Here is a 25,050-nt window from a genome sequence, read left to right on the forward strand (position 1 = left end):
TGAGAAAATGGTGGCAAAAAGCCCACCTGCACATCTATAGTATCCACTGACTGTAGGCCAATGGTTAGAATGACCTAGGAGAGGTTTTCAGCCTGGGTGGAATTACAGAGGAAGAAAAGACGCATCCAACAAAACCATCTGTGCCCAAACTGGAGTCAGAGGTGAGGACACAACAAGAACTTTCAGATTTGCATCTGCCAGAATGGGAAAAGCAGAGAACAAGCCACACACTGACCCAGGCCGAACCACCACCAGTATCACCCTGGTGTTAGACAGCCTTGATTCTTAGCACTGCTGATTTCAGAAATCAGCTTTTTCTTTTCAAAGTTCATGCAGGGAATTCTGGATCTTCCTTGTGCTGGAACATGATGCCTTGGCTTTGTGGGTGTTAGGAATAATATCTCAAAATTATTTAAAATTACTTAAAATGCCACAAATGCAGACAATGTTACAACCTAAACCTACTACAGCAGCAGAGGTTTACTGCTGTCTTTGTAGAGATCAACATGAGCTTATTTCAGCTAGCATTTTTTTCTTTCCCCTTCAGAAATCAGGAGGAGACAATACCACAAAAGCATTTGAGATCCATGTGAACCTCCTTTAGCTACTGCAGATCAGAAGTTAGATTCCAGGGGTATAATGAACGCAGAGACACAAAGATGTGGGCACACAACATTATTAAACCACTGAAGATTATCCCAGTCTCACTCAATTACTTAGTCTTTTCTTAATGATGCTGGCATGTACATGAACTACAGCCTTTAGCAAAGCTCAATGCCAACAGAAACCAGCAACTCTGCAGAGACTGAGCCCAGTGTGGTCCTCTGTGTTAGAGCTCTGGACAGGCTGTATCATTTTGCTTCAATGGAGAGCGAAGGTGTTTATCTGGGAAGCATTTCACATCAAGGACAATAGGGAACTGTTCAGCTTCCCACAAATAGGCTGGTATGCAACCAACACTCTCCAAGGAAAACTTTGGAACACTGGCCACCTCTTTCCAGCAGGGATTTCATGTAAAGTAGTTAATGCTCCACATCCTTCATCCTGATTTATTCCTGCTTCACCCTTGTTTCAAAGTGCTGTGCTCACTTCAAACACAACATGGGGCTCATCTCTCTGAATATGCACTTTGATCGCTGGGGACTCCAGATCTGTATCGGCCAGTCAAACATAAACAGGGATGTGTTGTCTCGACAGAGGTATTTCTGTGACTGCCTTTATTTTTGCAAGAGCAATTTGGAAATGTGAAGCTGGGGTCAGATGACAGGAGATTAAAATCTAGTGGCCAGACAGGGCACAGGATACCAAAGCACTCAGAGATTGTATACAATTCTGCTGCTGAGTTGCTGCAAGGTAGCAGGGAAACCTTGGTATCCCTGACTTGACATGTGTCCTGGGAGTCAGTGGAAAAAGGCTTCGTTGTGCTCTTACCCACAAATAAAAGCATCAAATTTGGTCTCTCTTCCTTTGCAAGCTGCCACAAGCAGAGAGTGGCACTGCAGAGATGCGAGATGGTTTGATATCCTATACAGCAGTAGAAAGGGGAAATACCCCAAATCTGGTTCTTCTGTCAGCTCTGTCAACTATTTCATTGCTGAAGCCAGGAGGAGTTACGACCATTTTTATTGTAAATTCAGGTTAATTCTTGCTCCTGATGAAAAATTCTGTTCTGTAGGAGGGCTACAAATGAGGCAGACAGGTAGGCACAGCCAAGTCTACAGCAGCCATGACAGGGTAAATCCTCCAGGTTCTTTTCCTGATCAACTGGAGTCTCAAAGGTCTGTGACATGGCAAAGGATCCAATTTTCAAAAGCAGAACAACTGTCATTGACCCTCCTGAACAAGAGGTCAAGGTAGAGGTCCAAACAGATAATTCAGTTTCTGTCAGATGCTTGCTGTATCCCAGTCTTTCTCTCAAAATTTGCATGTATTAATTCTGAAATTGGATTTTTAGCAACTGTAATTGCAGCAAATTTTCTTAATTCAGAACATTCTTCCATTATATCAATTGATGGCCACTGTGTCTATACCCACATACAACATCTGATCTACATTTCCTCCCTTCCATTTCTATTCACAGCTCCATTTTTCTTTCTCCCTGGAATGTGAAGCATTTGGGAGTGTACACCCACTAATAGAAATTTGTTTTATTAATTAACTTTATGGGAAGCAAAAAAGAGAGCTGATCCTCTGCTCTGAAATCATGAATCATTGCACAAGAGAAGACACATTTGCTGAGACACTAGAGGCTGCTTCAGAGAGAGTGACTGACTGAGCTGATTTCTTGGGAAATCCCGAGTCATCAAACACAGCAGTTCAACCCCCAGAAAATAGGAAACATATTGGCATGACATTAACTTGCAAGGAGCATGAGCTCCAGAGAAGGGTGAACCTCCAAAAGTTCTGGAGATCAATTTAGCTTGTGGAAAGATTTAAAACCTTAAAGCTTCTCTGAAGTATATCTGATCTGGAGCTGGGTTCCTTATTCCCAACACATGATTTACTGGATGAATCAAGCTCTTTACATACTTTACAGATTACATACGAATTTACTTTGACTTCTCATAAAAATGATTCAATGGTTATGACATGAAAATGTATAGTGGCTTCTAAGTTATTTACTGTGACAAGTGCGCTTTATACTCTCACCATTCTTAATTTATTAGTCTTGTAAGAACTTAGTTTTTTTGGCATTCCCACTACTAAGGTTTATCTAGCAGGAGCCACTGATAAATATATTTCTCAGTCTGACCCTTCACCATGGTGCTCCTAAAGGGACACTCACACAATCATTTCAGACCCAAAGCTGGCTTGTGGCCAACAGAAAGCCAACTAGCATGGCTGAGATACTGTAAATTTTTAGAAGTGAGACTATTTTTACTGAAGTGGACAAGAAATGGCACAAGATCACATCACATATGTATGCTACAGTGAACTTCAACTTGCGGGGACAATTCAGAAAAATCTAAATAAATTTCATAGTTTGTCATAACAAGATCTACCTGTAAGGAGTCATCAGTAACACCATGTTGCTTTGCAGGGTTTCTAACCCCATTTAAATTGTGAAAAATGTCCATATGAGCATCTGACCACTCAAGAAAGATGGAAAATATACTTGTCTGTGTATCTGTATGTAGAAAACTGTATCCCCAACTGTTTTCTTTTAATACACTATTCTTAAAGGAATTTTAAGTGAAAATGTCAATGAAAAAAAGTCACTGACTCCCTTGCTTCTTGTTCCTTTTTTAGTAGCTTGTGCATGTTAAAGAGCTCTCGCTGAATCAAACAGCTCTACTGGTTGCAACACAACCCACAGACCTCTTGCTGAAGGAAAAGAAGTCAGCTCTGGTAGTGGAAAAGCTATCTGTCCTAACGTGTGAGGTCTCTTTGCCTGGCAACGTGATAGCGAAGGTAAGGGAAGTCGGCACCCCAAGGACTTAGTGACAGCAAACAGACCACAAACTTCCTTAGATAAACGACATCTTTCAAACCACACAATACCACTTGATACCTTTGTGCCCCTTGAGTTGTTACAAAGTACAGCTGCACTTCAACCCAGATTGATATCACTTGGGATGGAGGCCATCAATCCACAGGACAAGTGCAGGCTGAATACACAAACACAAACTCACTGTTTTACTATAATACTAGGGAGGGGAGAGTGCCATTTTTCTACAGGCTTAAATGAGTCTAGTGACATTGTCCAACTTGAACAGGAGGCCCAAGTCCTTCAAATACCAGAGGAATTAATCTCACAAAATGACGTCATCCAAAACCAGCCAGATACCTACTGCAAGCAAGCTGGGCCAGCTCTGAGACCCCCATGAGCAGCCCTCTGGAAACACCAGGCTTTTCAAATTGACTATATTAAGCATCTGCACAACTCAGTGAACATACTCTTAGTTTTCTACTATTTCCCTCATGATTCCTCACAACCAAAGACAGGGGAGGATCAACGACAATCTCACATTAGCAATGACCTCCATAAAGCTACTGGCACCAATGGAAGCTTTGTTGTAAATTCAGTGTGGTTTGGATCAGCTTTATCCCTAGTAATTATAGGCCAGAATTTTCCTCTTACACTAATGACCTTGGGTGAAAAGATCTGCATTAGTGTTGGCTGGAGGCAAAAAGAGGATGAAAAATCAGCCTCTTCTGTGGAAACAAGAACCCTGAAATTTGGCTAGGAAATAAAGTAAGAACTAGCTCTGAACTTTTGAAGTCTCCAAGGCTGGAGGCTGATTATTAGGTAGTTTATGTAGCATGGGAAACAGATCTCTTAAAACCAAAGGGCTGCAGAGCAACACAAAGCCTAGAAACCTTAGCACTGGCTTCAGGACAGCTCAGCAAGCAAGATGCCCTTGAGCAAAAAGAATCAAGCTCAGGTTCCCCAGAGGTGCTGTGTGCAAGTTCCCAAGAAAAAGAATGATATGGAATATGAAGGAATTTTTCAAAAGAAATGAGAAATTTTGCCAAGGATAAAATCTGATTATAGAGAAAAGTGAATGTCCCACTGGGATAACTAGTCAAGCACAACATTCCTGAGTTCTGTTCCATATTCTTTCATCAACACCATGAACTATCTTGCTCTTCTCCAGATTTTTTTGTAGTGAATTGCTGAATTCCACTCTTTCAGAAGGTGTTCGGCCTTCAAAGTTGGCCTCAAGAACATGCAGATGCACTGGCCCTAAGTAGTGTGTTGCTCAAGTGACAGGATAACTTCAGTTTCTATGGCTGAGAACTTCTAAGATGACTTTTCTTTTCTACAAAATCTTGTAGATTTTCTTCACTTTCTTTCCCCCTAAGAGTTACTTTGACTGGTTCAGACTCTGGGGCTTTAAGGTAATTATAGGCACAAAGGCAATTACATTGCAAAGGAGGTGATTTTCATGGCATGTGGGAATCCCTTGAAAATGTAATGTGCATATTTTCATGGCTAAATATTTTAAGCATTAAGGAGTCATATTCTCCAAGGTTAGACGAGGCAATAAATTTGCCAATGCATGCAGATGAACCTCATTTAATCCCCATACACTTCTTACTGCAAATTATACTGTCAAAGAAACCCCCTTAAATAATGGGTTCGCTTTTATTCTGAGGGAAAGAAACTAGTGAAGGGAGTACAATCTTCAGGCTCAGATGAAGTGAAAGATCCAAAGGTTTACAATAGGATTAAGAAGAATTGCAGCATCCCAATGGGGAGATTATTCCACCCACAGAAAAAAAATAAAAGTGTGCATTTTCCCCCGTCTCAGAAGAGATGGGATCCAGAATTGGTTCGCATCTCCCCACATCTTCATTTTTTCCTCAACTGACTCAGTTGTTTCAAATGACAGTGTCACAGGTCTCAAATTTTTTTTTTTCCTACTTGTCTCTTTACTAAATAAAATTTTACTTATTTCACTTCAAAATGATCCCAAATACATCACAAACATTAATAGCTAAGCAGAGTGACTCTACTCTGCTTAGTAGCTTGGGCTTCCCAAGGAACTTGGCAACTACTGGGAAACTCCTGAGGTCTCTGATGGCATTCATAAGTTTCTGGGATGTAATCTACTGAACTGGCACTTTTACCAGTTTGGGGCTGTGCGGAATGTTATGCCAACATTTTCCCATCTCTGCATATCAGCTCATGAAAGCTGGGGATCCTGATGGAGTGAAATGGCTGCATCATTGTGTGTGGATTAGGTTTGCTTTCATCCCATGGGGCAGAAAAAAACATTCGTAGCAGAGCTAAGACCTCCAATATCAGAAAATGCTGAGCAGGAAAGCCAAGGTCACACCTGTAGGATGCTATAGGAAAAGGCGAAGGTGCAAGCTCTTTGCTTCAGAAAGAAGGAAAGGAACAAGCTACAACAGCAAAGACATGTTGCTTCAACTGGGCCAGGAAACTCAAACACAAGGAGGAACGGTAATTAATTTCTACAGCAGAGCTCTAAGGGTTTACAATAAACTCTCAGATGGGCAGAAATAAAAGCTTGCACTGAATTCTCCCGCTCTGAAAGAAGGAAGCTTTGAGTATAATGCCAGAAAGAGCAGTCTGATGAAGATGAGCACTGCTGCATGCTTTTCTGGCCAAGAGAATGGCGAGCAGTGCGTCAGGGCTTGGTGCATGGCAGAAGGTCAGAGCTGATTCTGAGAACCCAGTAACAATGGAGTCATCATGGACACAGGTGCTTCTGGCATTGATCTTGCAATTTGGCTGTTTCCAATTAAATGTGAAGCAGCTGTGGCCTTTTATCTGCTCAAGACACTGGAATCCATCTGAGGGGAAACTTTCTCCCATCTCCTCCTCTCTCCCCCCTCCAAGCATGCAGCTCTGCCTTCTGAAGACAGAGAGAGGCAGGGACAGCCAGTTGGCAGGAGCCCCACACACACAAAAAGAAGTTGCCTGTCTTATCTCAGGGCAAAGCAATGAGATACTGATTCAGTCCTCTGTTTTCCAATGCCTTTTTTTGTGGACAAGGAGGACAGCCAGCAAAGTAAGAAGCAACTACAAATGCTGTTGAAGGTTGTCAGGAAAATAGATTTGGGACACTTCCCCACATGCAACAAAATAAAGAAATGAAGCCAATGTGAGGATAAGCTCTCAAGTGTTTGTGGCACTGTTCTGCATGCTAAGTACAACTCAGTTTCTTCTACAGAAAGGGGTCGAGCTTTAAAGAAGGTATTTTCAATAATCAGCTGGTGGGATTCTAGAAGAGGCTCAGGAAGGTCAACACTGGGCCACCAGGCAAATCAACAGGAGCTAGGGGATTTCAGAAATCCAGTTGGTGAGAGCTCCCAAACAGCCCCACAGCAGCCAAATGTTCTTAATATGAACTTTTCTTTGCCAGTTCATTGATTCTGGAGTCATCAAACCCCTACATGTCTTGGCTATGTCTTCTAGCCAGCTAAGGTTTCACTTTACTTTTTCCTAGTACCTTAAGAAACTTGGCTCAAATTTGTGCTTGTCAGAAGACAACAGAAACGTGAGACTGTAGGTATTCATTTTCATCTGCTAAAATAGCAGCCATTTCACAACCCATGCTTAGCATTTTCAACAGAGGAAGCCAACAATCTTCTGGCTTTGCCCAGCCTGTATGTAAAAGCATAAACAGCTTTGGTCTTTGTCCTATTTTACTCTTCTAAGGCTTTTCTGATACACAGAAGCAGTACTAGTTATTTTCTGAAAAGGTATTATCTTGTCCTTTCTGAAACAAAAATGGGTGGCAGAGCTTAAACATCATACCAGACTACCCCACCTATTTATGGTAACTCAGCTTCCTTACTAAACAATGAAGACCGGACTATTAATCATTTCAGTAATAGTCATACTTTTCTAAGAACAGAGATATTTAAGTAAATAGTATTTGCTTTTTGGGCAAGGCAGCATTGGTAGTAAGTAGGATGCAGCATGAGTGTTTTGCTAAAGTTACTTTCATCGTTTCACATGACAGAGCTTCTGACTTAACCTGAGAAAGACTGTCTTGTAAATTACTGTCAGGAAATCATAGATATTCAGCCAAACCCACCCTCCATTTCATTATGCTATACCTCCAAATATTCCTATGTGCCAGCTCAAATTGTTCCTCTTTGTCCTTCTGCACACAATCTGTCTACAACAACCCTTTTTTTGAATTCCCTTGGCCAAAAACATAAGCATGCAGCTGCTCCATTTTTTTCCAGCCCTGACATTTTTTCCGTGTGCTGTCCACCCCCACCAATCTCTACATTAGAGTCCAGCTGATCTTCCCTGAACACTCTCCAATTTTTCAATTGTCAGTGCCAGAATGCAATGCAGTAAGCTTGAGTCCCTTATACAACTTATTTGGAAGTAAGGCAGAAATGTCTCCTTTGGGTTTCAGTACAGGAGAGGAATACCTCTCATTTCATATATGGCTCCACAAGAATCAAGACAAAACCACTTGCATCTCTATAATCCATAAAACAATTTCTGGTTGCAAGCAGCTCAAAATTCATTAAGATTCTACTTGTTTATTCTATGTATACATGTGGTAAGTTCAGCCACAATCCTGAAACAGTTCCTGTTCTGGGCCTTTCTAACTGTTTTCAAATGGTTTTATTTAATCTTTTAAAAAGGAAAGAGGAGAGCAAAAAATGAAGGGTAGACAAATATGCAAGTTTCCTTAAGATTCTCAATTACAGCAACATAACCCAAACATCACAACAATTAACTGACTATGCTTTCTGAATATGTTGTTAACATCTTTCATAATTGTGTTTGACTAGACTCACTTCTGCAGCTCAGCCAGAAATCATAAAATACAAGCTTTTATTTTATGACAAATGGTTTGCAGCAGCCTCCTTTTTTCTAAGAAGGAACCCCAAGCACTTCTGATGGCTACAGCCCCAGCTGTAGGACAATGAAAATACAGTCCCTGATGTGTAGGTCAGGGAAACTCTTTTTTTTCTAGGGGCATCAAGCTGTCTCCTGTGAATCTATTTTAAATATCTTTATTAAAACTTTCTGTAATCTTCTACTCTTTTTGCACCTTGAGTAATGCAATTTAGTGGCAACTCTGAATTTCCTTACCATGCCATTTTAAATTTTTTTTTCCCTCTGTATTCTTAGACTGAATGATCTGCCTGGATCATCAGACCACAGGAAAACATACAGAGCATCTAAACTTTATGGAATACAACTACATGCTCTCTCTCAACTCAATCCAGTACTCACACTCAAGAGTATACCCTTTAATAAAGTTCTGTATGTTCAGAACAGACCCCACTGGAATTAGGATACTAGTCCAGACAAAAGGATCAACATGCCCAATATACTGGTCTGGAGTTGGGAACAGACACTAGCAAGTGTAGGATAATTCAACTGAGGACATATGTGTGGTTCTAGGCAGAAGTCCAAGTCCACTTGCTTTCAAGTACATTTGCCCAAGGGACTAACAATTTTAGAGGAGACGTCATGAGCAAGAGACACGGCTGCCAGGGTAGGGGAATGCATACACAGAGCTGCCCCACACTGCAAATAAGTCATTAGGCAGTGGCTTTATTTCAAGTTTAGTGTCCCATCATGTTATTTCCAGTCTGTGACAATAAGTATAGACACATCCCAAGACCATGAAAGGCAGAGACTGCTCTTGGACATCTCTCCCTACTGTACATTTCTTTCTTTCTTCTCAAGCACTTGCAAAAAAACACTAAATTAAGAGTTTCACAATTTCCAGTTGAAAGACTTTTCATGGGAAGATGATACTTTCAACTAAATAAAAATTGCTGAGGGAAGTGCCTGCTTTCCTGAGAGGAAAGTTTCTTTGTCAGAAACCCAGGAACAGTATACCCCAGCTGTTTGGGCATAGTTTACTTGGTTTTATTTCTGGTTTTCTGTAGCTTGAGACACAGGCTTTTTGTTTGTTTTGTTCTGTTTTTTATTTTAGCCAAAATTTCCAGCTCCAGCCAGTTAAGTGTTTCCTGCTCTTCCCTGTGCCATGTTGATTTTTCTCTTGTCTGTCAAAATGCTTCTTAAACCTCCTCTGAATATATGCTCTTCCCTGTCTTTGAGAGTTTTTCTTCTTTTCCCCATTGTTATTTAAGATTGTGCTTTTATTGCTCAACATATTCCAAGAATAAATGCTCTGTCAAAGACACTTACATACAGTTGAGCCATATTATATTGTATATGAATCATGGTGGATGTTTCACAAACAAGGTAAGTCCAGCCAGATTTTCCAACTATATTAAACATAACTTTTTCAGACATGGTCTACTAGCCTTGTGATTAATCCTCCATATTGAAACTCACCTCATACTTGGACCATGTCATTTCTGCCCACCAGGGACAGGAGCATGCTGCTAACACCTTCTCCTAATGAGGATAACAATCCTATGACAGAGCAATCTCAGCCAATTTTTATCTGCAGACTGCAGGGGAAAGGCCAACTTTGCAAAGATGTTCTCTTGCCATCCCTCCCAATTTTATTGCCTATGACACCTTTAGACAGAGACCTCAACTATATGGCCAGGAAAGAGAAAAGTCTAGTGGAGGAAGGAAGTCTGTTTCACTGAGGACAATTTTGTGCCACATTTTATCTTATACTAATGAAGATTGCCAACAGCCTGGAAATCAATTCTTCTTGCCTGCTTTACTTAATCAGATACATGGAGAAGCTCAGGGAATACTGAATCACTTTTTACCCACCCACCACATTTTCCAAGGTGCATCTGTTACATGAAATCAGGTCCTTCTGGCAAAACTGAAATTGCACCTGATGAAGAGCAGCCTGATGGAGAGGCCTGAAAAATGAAGCTGGTGGCAGCCCACTGCCCTGCAAAGGAGAAGCAACTAAAATTTCATGGAGAGAGAAAGACAAAACTACTCCAGGGGGAAATTAATTGAGGGAGATATTTCTTCAAAACAGAAAGAAACTGTGAAACTTCTGATCTGGTGCAGTGAAGCAGCTGTGATACAAATATGTCCCAAACAGCCACTGAGGCTCCATATGATTCCAAACTCACACAGTGGATGCTTTATGATGCACTTTTGTCCAGAACTTGGGTGAGAAAGGGAGGTTCCTCACCCAGCTCCTGTACTAATGCAGTAATCTTGCTTAGTCACAGAAAAAAAGGAGAGGAAAAAAGGAGAGGAAGTGACAGATAATCTGTGGGCAGCTGCTTACTTTCCAATTGGTTGTCCAGGAGGCGTGTGCTCCACTTCAAATCCTGCTTGTCTCAGTACATCAATCACAGTGTTGTTACCCAGGAAGTGACCTAAAATACAGGTAGAAAAGAGCACTGTCAATCAAACTGCTCCTCTCACTCGAGTTTCTCCTTTGAGAGGCCAGCAACTAGAGCAGCTCCAAAAGCAAGAAAGGCATGTTATGCAATTTGTTGTAATTCAGACTCAGCTATTCACCAGGTAGCCACTGCAGCCTTTGGCAATGGGCAGAAGAGACTGTACAGCCCAATATGATCTTCTTCCATCTTACTTATCCCTTCCTCCCCTCACATGGCCAAGGGACTGGGTGGATAAAAGAAAAACTAGATGCATTGCTAGTCTGATTTTAACTTGTGCATGGACTAAATAAACATCTAACATGGATATCAGAATCACCCTGCAGTGGCAAAAAAGAATATTACTGGGGTTTTGACTCATGAACTGGAAGAATTTACAACCCCAGATGTCCACCCTGCCCATCATCGTTCATGGACAGCTGCTTATGAAGAAGCTCTGAAGCTGCTGCACTGCACATTCAGTGCTTATCTACCTAAACCAGCAGTGATTCAGGAATTGCTTCATCAACTACTGCTCAGCCACCTGCACAGCAGGGCTGGGAGGAGTGGGGATGGTAACTTTATCTCTCCCATAACATGAAGACTTAGTCCTGTAAATCAGGGCTCTTTGCTGGAAGTGTAAAGGTCACATTCCTATCCACAGAAGTAACAAAGAGCCCAATAAGTATTGCAGCATGTTCAGGCCTTGAAATAGTTTATTTAGGCGAGTCCTATATACTTGAGGTCTGAACCAAATCCCACTGGAGTCAATGGGAGCCCTCAAAGGGCTTTGGGTACAGACTCAATAAGGCAGTGTAATCCCTCCAAAGCTTTCAACTTATTGTCAGAGTCTCACATTGTTTTCAGGATGGGTTAGACATATATAGTAAGAAGGCAAGAAGTCCACTAAGAGGTTTATTAAAGAACACATAGCCCAATAACCTGTCTCCAACTGTAGCCCATGGTGAATGTGAAATGTATATAAATATATACATGAATGACACTAAGAAAGGCCAGAACAATCCTCCTCCATTGTGTCCATTAGCTCCAAGCTCTGCAGGGCTGGGTGACCCCCATTTATACCCAGGTCATCACGTTTCACTGCCAGCTCTGAATAGACCAATTCACCACCAGTGTACTCAGGCTTCTGCCTCCATGTACTTTTTGCCCCAGGACACCTTGCAGCAGGGAGTTTGACCATGTGCCCTGTGTAAAAATGCATTCCTCTGGTTTGCTGCTGCTTGGAGAGTGTGTGCTTGCCTAAAGCACAGGGTAAGTGTTTGCAGGAGATGCTTGTAACTGCCCAGCTCCACCACAGAGCCAGATGCTTTGCACAGCAAAAAATATCAAGGCAGGTGGGACATGCCCCGTCTCTCCAGGCATGACACTCTGTAAGGACCTGGTGTAACTGTCAGCAGAGTCACCTCAGGGACACTTTACCCCTACTGCACAAGGCCTCTATGAATTTGAGGGTAATTCAGTCCCCAGTGTTCCCTAAGCCTGCATCTCTCTGCTCACGCTGCCAACAAGGGTGCTAATTCGGATCAGTTGTGGGAATGATGTAGTCGTATGGCTTTTAGTGCAACTTGCAAGCACTGCTAAGAGCTTTTAGCCAAAAGACATTTCTTTAAATGATTAAACGTGCATTTGCAGAGCCCAAGTGTGTTCCAGGATTCCTCCACTTCCTTTTAAGAAAACTCAAAACTTTATTTTCCCCTAACTTACTCATAACAAAAGCCAAAGGAGCAGAGAACAGTCCCAAAAATGTGTTACACACCCTCAGAGATTCAAGAAATGAGACATTTGTGAGTGATTAACTGGATTTGATCATATCCTGGTTTTTTATGCAGTGGCCAAGGCAAACAAAAGTCCCCATTCTGTCACTGACAAAGTGACGCTGAGGAACCAAAGTCAAAGGTGTCAAAGTCAGAAATGTTTCTGAGTCTGAGGTACAATGCTCTATTTTCCCTGAACCAGAGTCTTAAATGCAAAGAGATTTTCTAATGTAAACAATTGTCCTGACTCCAACAAATCTTTGACATCATGACAGTACAAAAGAACCCAATTTTAACTGATTTAAACCCAGGAAAAACAGTAACTATGCAGCAACTTTGGCTCCCCATCCATAAAACGGCAGGACCACCAATAGTATCAGCTCCTCAGCAAAGCCCACTGATCTCTTCAGGTGATGGATGAAGACCAAAAGTTGATACCTCCTGGACTTCCCATTCCTGTCTCTGTGTGGAGACCATGATGAAAGCTGCTAGCTTGCTGGACTGGTGATAGGCTGTGCAGGATGGCAGGAAAACCTAAGTGTGGTGAGATGTGTTTCCACTGGGTAAGTCATCTTGAGCTGTCCAGCCCTATGCCATTTCCCTTTCTCCTGAGAGCCTCCTCAGAGATCCAGAAGTTTGTGTCAGATTTGGACTGCAACTACAGGGAACAGAGGAGGTTTCTGACAAGATAAAACCCATCCACTTGGGAAATGAATGTCCCCAGGACTTTTACTGAGACCACAGTCTGAATTATTTTATCACAGATCTCCTTACCCTGTTCTCCAAGCTCTAGGTTTATTCTTTTCATTTTGCCTTTCCTAACATGGAGGAATAGCAGTTTCCATTAAAAAAAAACAAAACACAAAACCCAGCAAGCTCCAAATCCCTGAATAAATGAATTTTTTTGTTGTTACAAACTTCAGTGTGAATGCAGTTATTTCATTTAGGTCCACAATTCAACACAACGGTTTTCATTGTCGCACTTCAACCAAGAGAGAAGAAATAAAACCTAAACAAACAGAAACCAAAACCAAAAACCAACTTCAAGTTGAACTCCAAATAATTCTCCATTCCATATGCATTACCAGAACCTGAAGTTTTAAGAATGGCTAGGAAATGACATGAGCAGGTCTTTGCAAAGCTTCCCCTTTAGAATCCACTTAAAATTACTTGCATTATCCCACCTATATCTCAATAAATCTTCACCCATCTCACCATCAGCTTGCTCTGTTAATACATCCTTTTCTCCTGATTGCAAGATTTCTTTACAGACCAGCTCTGACTTCTACTTAACTTCCCTGCACAGTCAGAATTCACATATTGTGATGGGTTTTGTACCCATCTGTTTATTTTACATCACAGCAAAGCTGTCGTGGCCAACTCACCCTGTCATTATGCACACTACAACCAACTGAAGTCATGCCCTACCTCAGTGATGGAAAAACTGAAACTCTGCATGCTCAGGCCAACAGACTTCCCACCTGACATCTTCCCAACAGAGCTTCATGGTATCCTATGGCATGCAGCTCCTCAGGACCAAAGATATGTGGAAGAGGAAGGTTTGAGAAAAAAGATGGCACTTGAGAGGTCCAGTGAACGTGGGCAAAGTGAAATATGAAATCACTCTCATGTCACTGCTGTACTTCCAGGGTTAAAGAATTCCTGGAAGAAACGTTTTGGCTTGCCTCCTGCTGCTAAGTCCATCATAATTATCCTTCCCAGTTTTAAAATCCAGGAAAATTTTCTATAGGAGAAATTTCTTACATGAAAGAACTCTCCTTGGTCACCTACAACTTGAGATAAGCATTCACTTTTTAGATACTGACAACAGTACATATTTTGACAGTTTATGGCAGGTGATAAAACCCACTTTAACCTGTATATTAGAGACAACTGAGCTCAGCATCAGTGAAAAACATCCAATCCCTGCCTCTAGCTGCCCAGAAGTCTAAACAGAATATGTAACAATTGTCAGGTTTTTTAATAAAATTACTAGATTTCATTTTTATTTATAGACATTTAAAAAAAGAACTTTATCTATGTGTGTGTGTATGATTCTGCTCAAAACTTTTAAAAATTTCTCTGTCTGGCCTGCACATTTTTATTAAAAATGAAAATAAATCAAGAAAGTCTAAGTATTTAAAAGTTAGTGCATCTAGAGACATATCAGCCAGATTAGAGAGACAGGGCAATGCTCTTGCTTCTCTGTCACTATTCCCTCTTCAGTCTAAAGCTGAATAAACTATTCCTGCAGTATTAACCAAATTTACCTTGACAGCTGATGAAAACTAGATCCAAGAGGTCAGAACACCAACTGCCTCGGGAAACCCATGCAAGTATGGGAAGAGGAGAGAAAGCAGACAGAAAAGATTTTCTAGATAGGGACTTGAAGGGAAAGTCTGTATGTGGGCACGGAAATATGCAGGATGGCCTCTCCTAACAGCTTAAGATAAAAAAAGGGAAAAGAAAAAGAAGAAAAAAAAAGGTGCAGATGCAGTCCTTCCATCCTCTAAGGATAAGGAGATACTCATGGAATTTGCTTGAGGACAAGACTCAATGCTAAACAGAGTGGTATTGTAGCTTGAACTTGTGTGAAGCTCACGGCACTTGGGGGTGTTTCTTCATTAAATTTGATGAAGCCAAGATTATTCTCCTTTCACTCATAGCTTTTTTTTTTTTTTTTTTTTTTTTTTTTTTTTTTTTTTTTTTTTTTTTTTTTTTTTTTTTTTCTAGACAGAGGATCTGGAGACACTAGAGAAACATGTTAAACAGCATGGTTGGTAACATTAAACAAACACCTTCCATGCCTGGTTTTCTTTTTTTTTTATTTTTAATTAAGAGCTGTGCTTTGGACTACACAAAGCAGATGCATGTAATGCATTTCCTTATCTCCCCAAGGTTTCATTTTTCACTGGAAGAAAGAAAGAATAAACCACTTTTTTTTTTTTTTTTTTTTTTTTTTTTTTTTTTACTTTAAGGTGAAAAATACATGGTTTCCCTAAAACATGTGCATGCAACACACACTGCTGCAAAAATGTATTTTCTTCCTTTCTTACTGGAATATCCTGAGGCAGAACAGACATGTGTTTTCTAATTGACCATAGAAACTAAAGTTCTCCTTTACCACTGACCATAGAAACTAAAGCTCTCATTTGCTATTGACCATAGAAACTAAAGCTCTTCTTCACCATTTCAGACATTCTGGTGACCTCCATCAATATTGCACCTAAGCATTGGGTTGCATCCCTCAAAAGTTAAATGAACTCGGGTGTTCGTATACAGAAAAAAAAAAATACAAACTTATTTTGATGACATAAGCAGAAAAACTATTTTTAAGCAGATGTTATGTACTTTATCTAGGTTTAGAGATCTACTACAAATTACTTTGTCTCTTCATTTCTCCATTCTTTGTTCCATGGCTTAGAAGGATAAAGGGGTACAAAGGAGCAGGAGATAATTCCCTCACAAAGGACCTCCATTGCCAGAGCCTTTGAAGTTGTGCTAAAAAAGCCTTGCTAGCCCATTAGCTGACACACAGCAGAAACCTGAACTGTTTCCATGCACACTACAAGCAGAGTTATTTTCTGCACAATTAGTCATAAAAAGGGCCAATGTAAACTGTGTCGGGAGGTCTCAATTCTTTACATTCTCCACACAGTGAATCAGACGTTATGTATAACGTTTTGTTGCCATTTAGACCTCGGGCTGCTCTGCAATCAGGAGGCAGCAGTCTCTATTCCTCCTTCTCTCTCAGTCCTGATTTTCCTGCCTCTTGGCACCATCGGAGCATTTCTGGGAGGTAAGATTCACAAGACTTAGTGTAGGCAAAAATGCAAATGCCAAAAGCTGCACGTTCAAAATCCTGGTTCCTCTGCTTGCTGCCTCCAGAAGTGTGTCTCCATTTCTCTCGTTCTGAGAATGGTCAAACTGAATGATGAATGTATCAAGAAGTGGCTGTAGTGAGGAGTTACAGCAGACAGTTCAGGCAATGAATTTTATCTGAATTTGCTAATTTCTCCATTATAGCATTCCACTCTAATCCAAAGGTCTCTGGGTAACAGCACAAATTTACTGGGGTGAGCCACAGGACATCCCACATTACTGTCTCCTGTCATTGTAGATGTCCCAGATCCATGATAGGGAATTAGTTTCATGGATAAACCCTCAAAATGTTTAATCCCCTTCCACTCCTCCCCCAGCACCATAGCTGTTTCTACCCCTGCACTCAGCCATTATTTGCCAATGAAAATAATCCTTTAAGAATTGGAGGCTCTTTCACCCTTTCTCACAATGACTCAGATTTACACCATTATCTCTGCCAAAGGACCACTCCTCTTTCTTCCTAAACCACTTTCCTGAAACCTTACACTAGTGGTAGGGATTGCCTTGAATCAGTATCTCAAGTGTACTTTGACAAGGAGCAAACAGACCTGCACACAAATCTTCCTTTTGCAAGTTGGATTTAGGTGTCTCTAAAAGTCTCCTCCAGCCTGAGTACCCATCTACTGTGAAGTGTCTTATCAGAGTACAAAGAGTGACACCAGGCAACAGATGATGTGGCTGATGTGCAGCATCTAGGGATGAGTAGGATGTTAAGAGTCCCTGAAAAAAATTATTGTAGATTTTACTGATAATAAGAACAAAATTAACACTTGTTGGGGTGCAGCAAGAGAAGTCTCTGGGAATGGCTGGAACGACTCCAGTGTGTTCCCCAGTTGGTATGAAACATGAGCCATAGTCCATGCCAGAGGATGAGAAACACAGTGTTTGTGCCATCAGCATCCCAAATGCATCCCTGGCCTCACCTCAGACCGGATACAACAAAAGCTTTCTAGAGGCTGGTGTTCAGGTTCAAACCAAGAGCTGAGTGAGGGCTTTTCAAAGAGGAAGTGACCTTCACAGATACAACACAGCACTGAGAGCACCCTGGGGCAACTCCTGGGTAGTAACAATGCTAGGACAATAGATGCTATGAGAGACAAGCTCGTAGCTGAGTGAACTGGCACTCCACAAAAGCTCAGCAGCCTCAGAGACCACCCCCACCAGGTCTGTTGATGATACCCCAACCACGGAGGAAAGTACTTGGTGCTCAGACAAGGCTGGGAACTCCACACCCCAGCTTTCAGAAAACTCCATCACCCCCAGTTGCTGGTTTTGCTCTGCTGCAGAACATGGTTTTGCAATTGGAAATTTCAGCATTATGCAAAAAGCTAGGGAGGAGAGCTGGAGATGCTAGGAAGGAACTTTCTGCCTCCCCTCTTTGGCAGGAGTATGCCTTAAAAAATACTTTGCACAAGCCACATGCACTGGTCTTGTAAAGCAGGCTTTCATCACAGCCTCCTTACATCATGCCACCCCTTCTCCAAGGCAGATGGAGAAGTAATTTTCCCTTTCTTGTTTGATGTTGTTATTCTCTGCAGTCGTGAGGAACTGACTCATAGCCACTTTTGGAGAGTCATGGGAAGCGAAGCAATAAAACATAAAAGGCCAAAGCATGCAGCACTTTGAACGTCCAGCAATCCTCCCATGGCTCTCCATTCTTTCCTTGCATGCAATCACCTCTCTCCCCTCTCACCCGTGAGCACTTACAGACTATGGCTCTGGAGAAAGGCCACATCAGAGCTGGGGGGTGAGAATGGAGAGACAAGGGGCCAAAAGTTGAGAGGGTTATTCCAGTTGACACCAGGGTAATGGAGCACAGATTTGTGTTTCCCTGGGGTGTCCTTGAGATCTGCAGTGCAATATTAAACTCAGAGCATCTCAGTCTGAAGGACAGACAGATTCTCACAGACTTCTATTTTCTTGCTGTCCTTCAATATAATAAACTCCCCTCATGTCTCTCCCCTTCAGCTCTCCCTCTCTGCTCAGCCCTTCCTAACCTTCCTCCTTATTGAGGGTACAAAGCTCTTCTGGAGGTATTAAAATGTCACCCACTGGAATTCCTTCACTGGAAGTTGCCTGGAGTGCAAGGCATGGAGCCCTCAACAGGCTCAGCATGAAATGGGACCAAGCTTACCAGTCTGAGACTGGTGCCATGCTTGCACATCTCTCTGCTTTCAGACCCCATGCAGTACCATCAGGTGGGCTCACCCACTCAGTTCTGTGCTGTCTTCCAAGTCCTTGCACACTTTCCCTAGCAGACTTGCCCTAAATATGTGATGAGAAAAACAATACCATTATTTTCTTTCTGGTACCAAACCCTCAATTTTCTTCAAGTCTAAAGCAGCTGTTTCACTTATGTTAAGAAAAACACAAGTGAGAACTGAAGTGAGGTCACCTCCCAAGCATCTCCTCTGGCCTCTGTGTCAGACCACAGCAACGACTGAGCTGTGTCAGAACAATACAACAGGGTTCATAGCTACTTCACACATTTCAAAATGAAGTGACTCCTCTAAACTGGTCAGTCTCACTGAAGAGGATGGACACCTCCACAAAACTATTAATTCCAACATTCCAAATACCAGATTTGGGAAGAAAATAAGACCCCTGTGCAGTTCCTTCTCCATTCACCATGTGAGTTTAAATACTCCTTTTGCCTCAGAATCTATCAGACATGGCATGATGGACCACCAAGCTACCCTGTTATTGCCCAGTAGCTCCCAAAAACTTCACACAGCCCATCCTTCAGTCTTCTGCCATGTCCCCCACCTTTCTTGCCATGAAATAGTTTGCAAGGGAGGGGGAGCTGTATTGATCTATACTGGACAATGTGCTCTGGCTGGTTATGGGGCCTTCTGGGTTATTTCAGATTTGATCTTTATTTTCATGGTACTAGAGTAGTTTTCCACAGAGGTCCAACAGATGATGACCCTTTCAGTATATAAACAAGAAATAACTCACTGGATACCAAGGACCCAAGTTTAAAGAGCAGAAAGAAGTGGATGAGTAACTCACAATATCCTATTACCTCCGCCCAGTATGTTTGAGACTTGATGAATTCAACCCCTTCCTGACTATGCTAAGGAAAAGACCCCTTGAGGGTAAACAATTAAGCCTACAGATTTGAATTGTTTATTTTCTAAAATGTGTTTGCTGGTATAAGCTGGAACAACTTACAAGGACAAGAAATCTGTAGGGGGAAAATAATGTGGGCAGGACTGCAGTAAAGGTTTGATTGTTACTTTGCCCCCAGGTTTTATTGTGAGTGCAGACAAGACTTGTTCAGTCTGAGATATCCATAAAACATGGTTACTGGCATTTTCCCCTAGAGCAGAATGCCATTATCACATTGGGTTTCCTTTTTTTTTTTGTGTCTTTATTCTTTCCTACATGTCCATGCTCATCACAAAGTCATGTTGTTGAGAACACACCTTTCTATACATGATCCTCTCCTATGGACAAGGCCAATACACAAAATCTCATGAACTTCACCCACCCTCAGTACTGCAGTAGGAGACAAGGAGATGAGTCTGAGGAAAATCAAGAGAAATCTAGAGAAAATGCAACATATCTAAGAGTCTCCTCTGGATGCTGAGACATCTCAGAGACTGGACCAACTGGCTCAGACCATCAGATCACCTAAATGCAGATGGCCTGCTATGAAATGCACTATCTTCACATACAATATTGTTTGCAGAGTGTCATCAACACCTCAAACAGTGAGGAAATTGGTAAGGAAATGAAGTCTCATTTTTTTGCCCAAGGTGCCTCATTAATGTTCTTGCAGCCTTGTTGAAGTAGACAACACCTTCCCACCTGAACCAAAGTTACCAGGTCTTTTCATGTAAGCCACTGCCTGGCCCCCTGGACAGCCACCACAGTAAAGTCCTGACAGCTGCTGCTAGGCAGGTAGACTCCGAGCAAAGTGTTTCATATCCCATCACAAATCCCCCAAGCCATCCCAAACTAGTCTGGAGTGCACATGGATCTGCTTGCCAAAGTCAAGAAAGGGTAGGGGTAGGGGGGACAACACTTGTTTCCATACCTCCTCGCTCCATTTTTGCTCCACTTTGCAAATAAGGTAACTGTGAACATGTTACCAAAACACCTACAATAACTTGATGGAGTCTGAGCTCAGGGCAGCTTTGAGCCTTGGAAAGCTCCTTGGTCAGCAAAACAGATTTTTGCATGCATAGTATCTTATTGAACTTGTAGGGAAATTTTTGAGGCATGGCCCAGTGAGGACTAGATCTTGTGAGGCTTTGACTTTTTCTTAGGACAGACCAGTGTCTTGAAATGCAGCATCTTTGCCTTAGGCAAAAGTTGGTAGGTAATAAGGAGGTACTTAGCTTGGTGTAGGAAATAAATAGTGGTGAGGACCCTAGTATATCACAGAAAGCTCTGGGAATCAGAAGCCTAGTGACTTCCAGAGCTGGACTATTACATTTATCTAATCCTTTTTTGGCCTCATGGATGCATTTAACTTCCATGATATTCAATGGCTGCACTGTTATTATGCCCAGTGTGAAACAGCATTTCCCCCTGCTAGTTGTGAAACTGCCCACTGATCATTTCATTAGGCTTCCCCTTGTTCCTTCAGTTTGCTCAAGCACAGCTCTAAACTGAATTTAAAAAAATGTAATCTTGCTCCATTTTGAGATTAAACTACTCCAGGGAAGTTGGTTGGGGACAATGTCTATAAATCTATAAAATTACTTCAAAACTCTACAAGCCAGGCTATCATTTTCTGTTTGAAAATGATCTTGACAACCACAAACCCAAGCTCCCAGTTGACAGGACACAGATCTTTGCTTGGTATTTCTGCTTGTGACCTCACAGTCAGCTGTTTTACAGACTATACTGGTTTCCTCATCTTTTCCAGAAGGCTCTTTCTGCTGGTTTGATGTGGATTGTGGATGTCTCATAAGTGAAAAAAACCACAGTGATGCAATAGCACAAGATACAACAATTCATCAGCAAATCTCTGGCCCTTGAAGTTTATAGACACCAGGACATACTCTCTGCTGGAGCTGAGAGCACCAAGACTTTCTAGCCTGTTTCTCAAGCAGGGCCCTGTTGGTACTAGAAAACAAAAGCCACTTTACGAGACTTTTTAAAAGAGGAAACTCTTCAAGAAAACCAAAACCCAGCCTCGTTAGTCAGTACCTTTTTATATATAAAATATTTCTATATATAAATATGTTAATTATTTTAAATAAAAAAACTGCACATTGTTAAAACCGTTCATGCTTTCCCCAGAAAAATCCAGCTGGCCACTGGATGTCACTGTTGTTGCAGAAAATCACGCCAGAAAGTTCACAAGTCAGGCTGTGAATAAGGTGAGGTAAAGTCACTCAAACCTGGAAATGGCCTTTTTTCTTTCAGTTAACCAGCACAGTCCCAGTGACACTTGGAGGCTGCCCCCCACCAGTGTGAACAACTGGAGGCAAGGGGCACCAAAATGGCACTGAGTTCTCCATCACCATCTGAGGGCAAGTCCTTCATGGAGCTCATGGACCCTCTTCTTGCTAAGTGCCCTCTGGTTTTGCTGAGATGTGTCCCCACCAAGTCCCTGGGTCTGCACAACAGATCAAACCTGATCTCCAGTTTGGACTCAGCCCTTTCTCCTCTGCCACAGGGCACAACCTCCTGCAGCATCATGTTTCCAAGCTTGTCCGTGACCATGGATTAAAAGCAATTACATATAGTTTTCCTCTGTGGTTTTAGCTGGCACTGCTGAAAGGGCAGCTTAGTGCACTTGCCTGACTTTCAAGGTTTGAGCTAATATCTCCATCAAAAACAGCCCTGTGTTATGTATATCATTTACCTCTTTTGAAATTATGCCAGGCATCTCCAAATCCACTCAACCACACAAAGGAAACCTGCCCTAAAAGAGTCTTTTAATTCAGCTAATGATGCCTCTGCACCATCACGGTGAGCCTCGCCAGGGCAGGCAATAGATATTTTCCAGGAGTGCTCTGGGGCTGCAGGTTGAGACCCCTTCCTCTGTGAAAACAGGAGAAACAAGCACCGGGACCCCACAAAACCCCCTTAGATTGGGGTCCCCAGGTGCAGGTGGTGCTGCTGTGGCATTTCAGGAGGTGTGAATTTGGAGTTGCTTCCCACTTTACACTCCAAGCTCAAGGCTTTCTGCCTTGATTCATGCCTGCTCTAACATCAGGAAGTAAACCCACAAAAGACACATGAAAACCAAGAACTCTTGCTCCTGAGGAGAGAAGGGAGGCAGCATCACATTGCAGACATTTGTTAAGCTGCTTAATATGGTGTTGCAAGTCCCTCAGATACATGTGATGTGGGAAGAGATCTAGAGTACCTACATTTGGAGATCTGTCCCTTTTGAAGTGAAAAGCACACCCAAGGCTGTGGAACAGTAGAGAATTGGGCTAGAAAATACCCATTTAAATCCATCTCAATGTCATAAATCAGGATCAGCTCTGCCAGGGCATGGTGGATAAGATCAGCTTTGACCCTAAGAATGCTGTTGTAAATTAGAAAAAGATCTCCCTAGGATGCTTTGCTGGCAGTATCTTTTAAGCATTAGGAGATTCTTTGGTTGTGTCTTTTCTTTATTATTTTTTTCTTTCTTGAAGAGCAAAATAGAAGAAAGAAATGCTTTGGGAAGGACAGACAGTCCTGTGATGGAAAAAGTGGAGGTTTCAAGCCAGTAATGGGAAAGACTCTACTAAGAGGGTCAGTAAATCTTATCTGTCAAAGAGACAATCTGTGCAGTGTGAAAAGAACATAAAATAGTCCTGTGGCATTTAGATATTCTCAGCTGTAAAGTTGCTTTATGACTACAAGCAGCTGTCACTCTCAAGCTCATATGCCACCTCTCTTGGACACTACCTGTCACAACTCAGCAGTGGTGACCTCCATCCTGAAAATTCTTCAATTTGTAAGCTCCTTCTGCATGCAAACAGATGTATGAAGACTCCACATGCCCTTGCACAAAGGATACCTTGCTCACAGATGTTAAATCTAAACAACCAAAAATCATGGAGAGTTGCAGTCCTGCAGTACTAATCCATATATGCTATCCATGCTGAGAACTTTTTATTAACAATTTATTCCTATCAAATGTGTATCTACATTCCACTCTTTACTATTTCTCTTTGTGAATTCCACCCACACAGCTCTATTCTCAGCCACACGGCCAAACATCCTGACTAATTTCAATGTAGTGCTTTTATGTATAAACACACAGATTTTATATATACATCCCTGTTACGAGCAAGGAGAAATATTTGATTTGAATCACCACTGCATTACTCTGGTTTTACACTGGTATAAACATTAGTGGTCTTCACTGTTATCTCCTGCTTGCCAGCTGTGAACATCGGGGAAAAGGAGTAACAATGAAGATAAGCACAATTTATCTGAATATCCCTCTCATAATATTGGCCCAGTGAGGACATCTCTAGTGAAACCAGAAAGAGGGAAATTCAGTGATCCTGTTAGTTTTCCATGACACGGCTGCCCACTCTGACACATCCAGAAGTTGAGTAAGTTATTATGGAAGTTTAGAAACCTCAAAATACACCCAACAGATTTTGGAAAACATTGTGGTTAGGTGGGTTCAAGTATGCTTGAGGAATATGTTAAAATCCAAGCAAACAATCTACGCCTTCGCCCTCTTTCTGTTAACACACGAGTGTGTGCACAAAACCCTGAGCTTGTGTTGCAATTTGTAGCTCTGTTATGCATAGCCTTCATTAAAGAATAACAGCCCCTGTTTGAGCATCACGAGGCAAAATTGTTCACACATGTGGACCAAACAGACACATCAAGGCTGCACCCTTATGGTTTCTGAGTGACAAGCTTAATAAGATTATGCTTGATCTTTCTTTTAATAAAGCTGGATGACATTCAAGCAAAGCCTGGGTTTTGTTTTAGTGGTGCATTAAGGGAACCCAGAGTTTGGCACAGCTGGAGGCCTGAACCATCTAACAAAACTTGGCACTGCCAGCATTCCCTTACGATCTCAGACCTCACATAATGAATATTTATATCTATATATACACACACACATATTAAATACCTATCATTAGCTGGTCAAGGTCAATGCTCTGGGTAACAGAATTGGATGTAATACCAAGAATGATGATGGCTCCTTTTTTCTGGTGTTCTGAATCACAGGAATTAACCAACCCACAGCTTAGAGAGTCTGCAACGTGATGGACTGCTTTTAAACCACACATACCAGAAGGAAGGAGTACAACTCCAAGAAATAACAAAAGCAAAAGAGAAGTGTCATCACCTTACTCTTTAAACCTGAACACAGCAGAACATGGTGACTCCTGCTTAACTTTAATAACACCAGCAGCCTCAGCTGACTCGAGGGGAAGCAGTTACTTGCTTGAGATAAGTCAGGGCTCATGTGTTTTGAAGCATTATGGGTTAGAAGCTAAGTAGTGTTAGCTGAGTCACGCTGATTTAAAACACCACTGCAACAGTCCCAAAGATTACAAAAGACAGAACAAGAAGAAATCACTTAGAGGAACAAGGAAGGTATAATACTGAATTTTTATTTGGGGAAAAATGAAAAGAAAAAAAAAAAAAGGCTCCTCTCCAATCTCTCTAATTAAGGTTTTACTGTTGGAAAAGGAAAGCTTCCATAAGGGCAAACTGAGCAGTCCCATCTTCTCTTTCC

At 41.8% G+C, this 25,050-nt stretch overlaps 1 protein-coding gene across 1 annotated transcript in view; it reads right to left on the minus strand.

Annotated features, from left to right (window-relative positions):
* Positions 1–25,050, minus strand: part of TRABD2B (TraB domain containing 2B) — a gene marked incomplete at its 5' end in the record, with an annotated part of 281,918 nt that overhangs the window by 34,451 nt on the left and 222,417 nt on the right. Inside the window, one exon of the mRNA XM_010004000.1 lies at positions 10,632–10,722. Coding sequence (XP_010002302.1) covers positions 10,632–10,722 — 91 coding nt within the window. The remainder of the gene's footprint in view (positions 1–10,631; positions 10,723–25,050) is intronic.

The sequence above is a fragment of the Chaetura pelagica genome, unplaced genomic scaffold, assembly GCF_000747805.2.
Source record: "Chaetura pelagica isolate M959 unplaced genomic scaffold, ChaPel_1.0 scaffold18, whole genome shotgun sequence".
NCBI lineage: Eukaryota > Metazoa > Chordata > Aves > Apodiformes > Apodidae > Chaetura > Chaetura pelagica.